This window comes from Micropterus dolomieu, linkage group LG05, assembly GCF_021292245.1.
Source record: "Micropterus dolomieu isolate WLL.071019.BEF.003 ecotype Adirondacks linkage group LG05, ASM2129224v1, whole genome shotgun sequence".
Taxonomy (NCBI): domain Eukaryota; kingdom Metazoa; phylum Chordata; class Actinopteri; order Centrarchiformes; family Centrarchidae; genus Micropterus; species Micropterus dolomieu.
The window spans coordinates 15,311,076-15,317,075 of NC_060154.1; the positions used below are offsets into that span (position 1 = coordinate 15,311,076).

Genomic DNA, 6,000 nt, shown 5'->3' on the forward strand with positions numbered 1-6,000 from the left:
TTGATGTGTGACAGTAGAGCATGAATGATAAAGTAGATTGGGATATGGTCCAAATGCTTCTCTTTTTCCCTCACAGAGGGAGAACTGCACCAGGGCGGAGAGGAGGCAGTGAAGAGTGGCCACCAGCTGGCTCAGGCTCTGCCTGCTGTGGCCACATCAGCCTCTCCAAAGGACAACTTTAATTCATTTATTCTGTCCCCTTATCTTTGTAAATGAGCACATCTGACACATATCTCCATGTAGGGAGAAGAGGGACGAGGCAACTTTCATAAAAAATACAAAATGTTTTGAGTATTTAAAGCTACATGACACAAGGTGCTGAATCAGTTTTAAACAGCTACCTCTCTATGCCATTTGAAAGTTTCCAAACCACCAATGTGGATTTGTGCTGCTTTAACATTTTGTAATGGTTGGTGTGATTTTGTGCTGCTAGCGTTTCAGAGTGTAATTCACTGCTGTCGAAAGTAAGAACAGCTGTACACGTGCATTTGTTATGATTACATTACTTACGCTCAAAAACTAGCAAGTGAACAAGTTTGCTAACACAGCCAAACATCAAGCAAATGCAACAATACAAGACATAGCAATATTACTTTCAAGTCCATCTGTGTACACAGAAATAATGCCAGCTCTGTGTCGCTCTCGCTAACGTCTGGGAGCCTCATGCTTGATCACTCTCTTTTTCTCTTCTTAACTTCCTCTGTCAACATCCTCTTCGGTCATTTCACCTCTGCCGTTAGCTAATGTTACATTCAAATAGGCTGCTGAGCCCGGTTATGTTGTCCACTTGCCCGGCTCCGGCACAACACCAGTGCCACTCTCCACCAGCAGCATAATGTTGCTTGAAACTTGGGCGGCAAGCTAGACAACAAAGCTAGACAGCAACTGACGCAAGAGCATCTGCAACATTACCAATGTCCGAGTGTGTTATCTAGTAAGTTTGCTAACATCAAATGAAGATTTATAGCTAGCGGCTAAACCCCTGTCTGTGAGACCTCCAAGTGACTTTGCTCAAGTCAACTTTGCTAACACAACTAAACATCATAACACACCACGATAAACATATTGAGAATACGGAGCTAGCTTCTTCCAAAGAACTTACATTGGACATTTTATACTTTTTGCTCCAACTTCTAGCTTGCTTGCTAAAGAGTCGAGCTGCTGTGTGACGTGGTGCCATAAAGCATTACGCCATTGTCATGATAAATTTCCTTCCTGGGATTCCACGCTACATGGTGCAACAACAGTTGCTCCAGGCCTGGAGTGGCAACGACAGAGACACAATTCTCCCTATTACAAGTCAGTGCACGAAAATGATTTTGAAGTTGTTATTTTAAGATAAAATTACTACATAATGTTGCTTTAATGTCTGCAACATGATTTGTTTATGCAGGTCTCATATTTGCGCAGCACTTCGAATACTAAACAGGCGCAATAAAACACAGGACCTTTCATGTTTAAGGTGCTTGTGAGGCCAGAATAGTCTGACTCTACTGAGCTACATGTTGGCCATAGCTCAAACAGGGTGTCAGAAATTATGAAATATTTATGTGGGAGGAAGCTCTGAGATTTACACGTTGTGGAGACACAGGCTGCCCCATCAGCTCAGCTAAACTAATTACTGTGAACAGATTTTGAATAAAGACTTGTCAGAAAGACATGGCATAAGTGTCACAAATAGCTACAGGCGAGATTTCATGTACACTGGAGTCCAACAAATTAACTATATTTTATATATTATAATCCATAGCATTTCCAAGAAAGGTGTGTTGTAATTAGGGTGCAATAGAGAACCTCAATTTTTGAGTCCAGAAGGCAAAAGTAATGTGTGAAAGATTATAGCTGATACAGTTACCTTCCTTATATTAGCCATTTTTCTATTTCTGAAGTAAAGCAACTGAATCTCTGCTATACATAAAGGATTATGAAAAACAATAATAAGTGCATTTCTGGAAACATTTCGAACAAACAGCACAACACAGTGGATTACCTGCAAAAGCTGGAAATTTGCTCAAAATCCTTAGTCTATCTCTCAAAAGCAAATCTTTATGTCATTGAACATGTCAGTGCCATCAGAATGAGAAGTCCTTGTGTCATTGTTTACAAACAAGACAGTCAAAATGTTTAGTCATGTTATCAATATAACAGTGTACTCTCTAAGTGTTTTCTGATGTACTCTTTGGCTAAGGTTTTGATGACAATGATTGAAAATGCACAAAGCTACACTTTTTCAACTTCAATCAATTTCAACAGTATAAAGTTATACATTGCGAGAGCTTCGACAGGATTCACAGTTAAGTTTTTTACTGTTTGTACTGTAATTTGTTGACAGACCATGTCATTGTGATGCAGAAAAGAAAAAGAAAGGACTCTTTTACAGCAGTGCATAGTACAACGGAAGAAATTACAAAATTAGAAATGTAAGCATGTGAAACACTCCTTAGGCTGATGTTCCTGTCTGTCAGGTCACAGACTCGTATCCACATCACTACGGATATCTTCATCAATTACAGTAAGGAGATATTTACAAAGAAAATGTCTAATAGACATGTATAGAAAATATGATTGACAGACAATCTATCTCTCTCTCTCCTCTCTGTCTGCGTATATATATATATATATATATATGCACTATACTACTACATTGCTCACTGTCTGTATGTTACTGTACTGTTACTGTATGGTATTTTGTGTATAGGGTGGGGTGAGCGCTGTGTTGCTACTGTAGTGTTGTGATTTGTTGTTGTCTATTCTTATTTTGTTTATGCACCATGGTCTGTACAAAACAACATTTTCTTCAGCTGTGTACCTGAATGTGAAGAATATGAATAAAGTTTGACTTTATTTAACTTTGATTTTGACTACGTGTTCAGTCTTTTTGCATGTAGTGACTTATGCAATGAACTTGTGCCTAGATGTTTTGGGGGGTAAGACTATTCAACAGAGAACCAGTATAATACATTGTGATCAGCATGACATAAGCAATTGATAATGTAGGAAACAGCATACAATTGTACATAATCGTTTGAATCAATGTTTTAGTAGTTTTGAGAATTTCAATTCTGATCGGAGAAATGTCCTAAAGCAACTGAGAAAAACTGTAAAGAGAAATCATAAACAGTTTACACAATTTATAACAAAACATTCAAAATTATTAAAATTAGTCTACAAAAGATATCTGGCAATTCTCCTCTGTGGTACATGTCAATAATAAAGAATAAGTAAGTGGTCAATGACAGGAATAGCTCTGTAGCTCTGTCATCTTAAGATAACTCTGGGCAGCGGACAAATATTGCACTTGACCAACTATAGCATACTCCCACCCAAAGCATCGCTCCGGTGCTCTGGTGCTCAAGCTGTGGTGACTTTGTCTGACAGCAAAGGAAAGTCTTCCAAATCAATTCACTCTATTTGTATACTGAGCCCAAGCTGTCTTCCTTTTAAAACTTGGTGTCTGACTATGACACGCCTTATCAATCATTGGGAATATTTCTTATGTTCTGTAACAAATAGATACTAACAGGTGTCAAAGCACTTTTCATTCTTGAACCCATGTCTCAGTAGAGCTACAAATTATTGGTCTCTGAAATCCAACTCAGGCCCAGCTCATTAGAGCCAGGCATTACATAGAAATAATGGCCACAAGACTTTGTCTAATACCAAAGCTAGAATGGAAGCTGCGTTAAGGCAGAGAGGTGGAAATAAAGTACAAGTGTTTTTGGACTCAAAGTTGCGGTAAAATAGCTTTTTTAAAAATGTGTCTGAAATTTCTTAAAACTTGAATTTGAAAACTTAGCATGATTAGCTTTCAGGATATGACTCAGTAACTGGGCTAGGAGGAGCCTTTTTTCTCCCCCCTCCATCTCTATGGCTGACTGCCTGATAAGCTTTGCCAAAAGTGATATTTAGCACAGGGCATTTTTGCAGAAACCTCCATGAATAACAGTGTAAGTAAAGGAGCACTTTAAAAAAGAGAGGGAATGGCAATAATTGTCAAGCTCCCATTCTTGCTCATACTTACGAGTAGTGATTTCCATGTGACCACAACCAGCTAAAGCCCAGTATCATTCATTAATGCCCCGGCTCCTCATTACTGTCTCCCCACACCTTTGAAAGACTCATTACCTGCATAATGGAATAGTGCTTAGAACAGTCAGACCTTTCCTTAGTGTGAATTAATCACCTACATGCACAGACAAAAAGGGAATTCTCACATTAAATATTAAAAAACGTCAAGCTCTAGCTTTCTACTTTTTCAAACTTTTTGAAGTGTACTTTCTTGAAGTGCATGGTCAGGGACATTACTCTAGTATCATTGAAGACCGCCCGGTGTCTTTCATGTATCTGCAAGGCCAGTGTGAAAAAAAAAAACAAGGAAGAAGAAAGAGATAGACTTACAGTTGACTGTGACTTTTACTGTTTTGGTGTCAGGAGAGGCGATGTCATTTAAAGCGCTGCATTCGTAGTCTCCGGCCTGGTCCCTTGTGATGCCGCTGATGTTAAGATATTCGCCACTGTCATACTTCCTGGCTGGAAATAGAAAGATGCAGGCAAAGTACTTACACTGTGTCTACAAAGAATACAAACACAGCACACATACACACACTCACACACACACATCAAATTCATATGTATAGCTCTAGGCTTTCTGTAACCTATGGTAAGGATGTGAAAAGCCCTCACTTGAAGTAAATAGTTTTCAGGTCTAAGCCTGAGTAGAAGATGCAATGGAATTAAGTATTGGACTGAACTCCTGATTACCTTCCTTGCCTTCCAAAAAAGCAGCGGATTAGCATTGAATCGATCCATTCATATTGATATGGTGGCAAGAAATGAAATAATGGTGTATTCCCAGTCATCCACTCATCATTTGCTCAACTCCACACCAGTGCAGTTAGAGGTACTTTCTGGAAGACAGACAAATCCGATGGCTCAATGCACATGTCAGTGCTTTACAGTTAGCTTACGGAGCCAAAGGCAGTAGCAGCAAAGCACCATGGCTGACTTATTAGCAAGGGTGAAGTGCAGCTGCAGGAGGGAGCATAAATCCACACAAACATGTCCACTCCAATCAACAAAGAAACATTACCATACTTTAGGTTATCATAGTTAGCGGTGACAGATGATAGATCCTTTGTAAAAGTGTTGTTAGTAAGAACTGAAAGTATGAGAAGTGAAAAGGAGCAATAAGTATAAGGACAAAGAAGTATGATTCTCTGAGAATAATCAGGCAAAATCTATCTATCTAAGTTAATTTAAGAAAAGTATTCCTAATTATTTTATATTTGAAATATGTAAATTAGCTTGTTACAGACTGAAAGGACATGTAATGTATGTGCTAGTGCAAAGCTAGTGCAAAACTAATAACATAGCAGTCCTGTGGCTTTGACACAATTTGATCCAGAACAAGAGAACAGCATGGGTATGCTCATATTATTTAACATTATAGCTGCAATGAATAGTTGATTGATAGTAAATTATTTACAATTATATTAGTAATGAATGCATTTTTTCAGTTCAAAACGGTAAACATTGCCTGTTCCCAGCTTCTGGGACTGGGAGGATTTTATGCTTTGTGCTTTATGCTATGCAAGTTAAAGTCATTATCTTTGACTTTTAGAGTGTTCATATGAAACAAGCTATATGAAGTCATGACTTTGTGGGAAATTATCACAGGCATGATAGAACAATGAAAAGTTTTTTCAGCATTGACAAATAATTGTTAGTTACAGCCATATTTAGGCTAGGTGGCACTTGATCACCTGATAGATTAAAATCCAAGTTTTGGTAATGACAGCCAATAAACTGCAGATGATTGTGATCAGTGATCATTGATATTAGGCATATGTATTCATCATATACAACATTTATTAGTTCTTGGGACAGAAAGACAGACAGACAGATAGACAGATAGACAGATAGACAGATAGACAGATAGATAGATAGATAGACAGATAGACAGATAGATAGATAGATAGATAGATAGAACGATCATCTGAG

General features: G+C 38.2%; 1 protein-coding gene across 1 annotated transcript in view; it reads right to left on the reverse strand.

Moving 5' to 3' along the window:
• negr1 (neuronal growth regulator 1) overlaps positions 1-6,000 on the reverse strand; it is a 192,603-nt gene that overhangs the window by 57,704 nt on the left and 128,899 nt on the right. Inside the window, exon 4 of the mRNA XM_046048950.1 lies at positions 4,399-4,530. Coding sequence (XP_045904906.1) covers positions 4,399-4,530 — 132 coding nt within the window. The remainder of the gene's footprint in view (positions 1-4,398; positions 4,531-6,000) is intronic.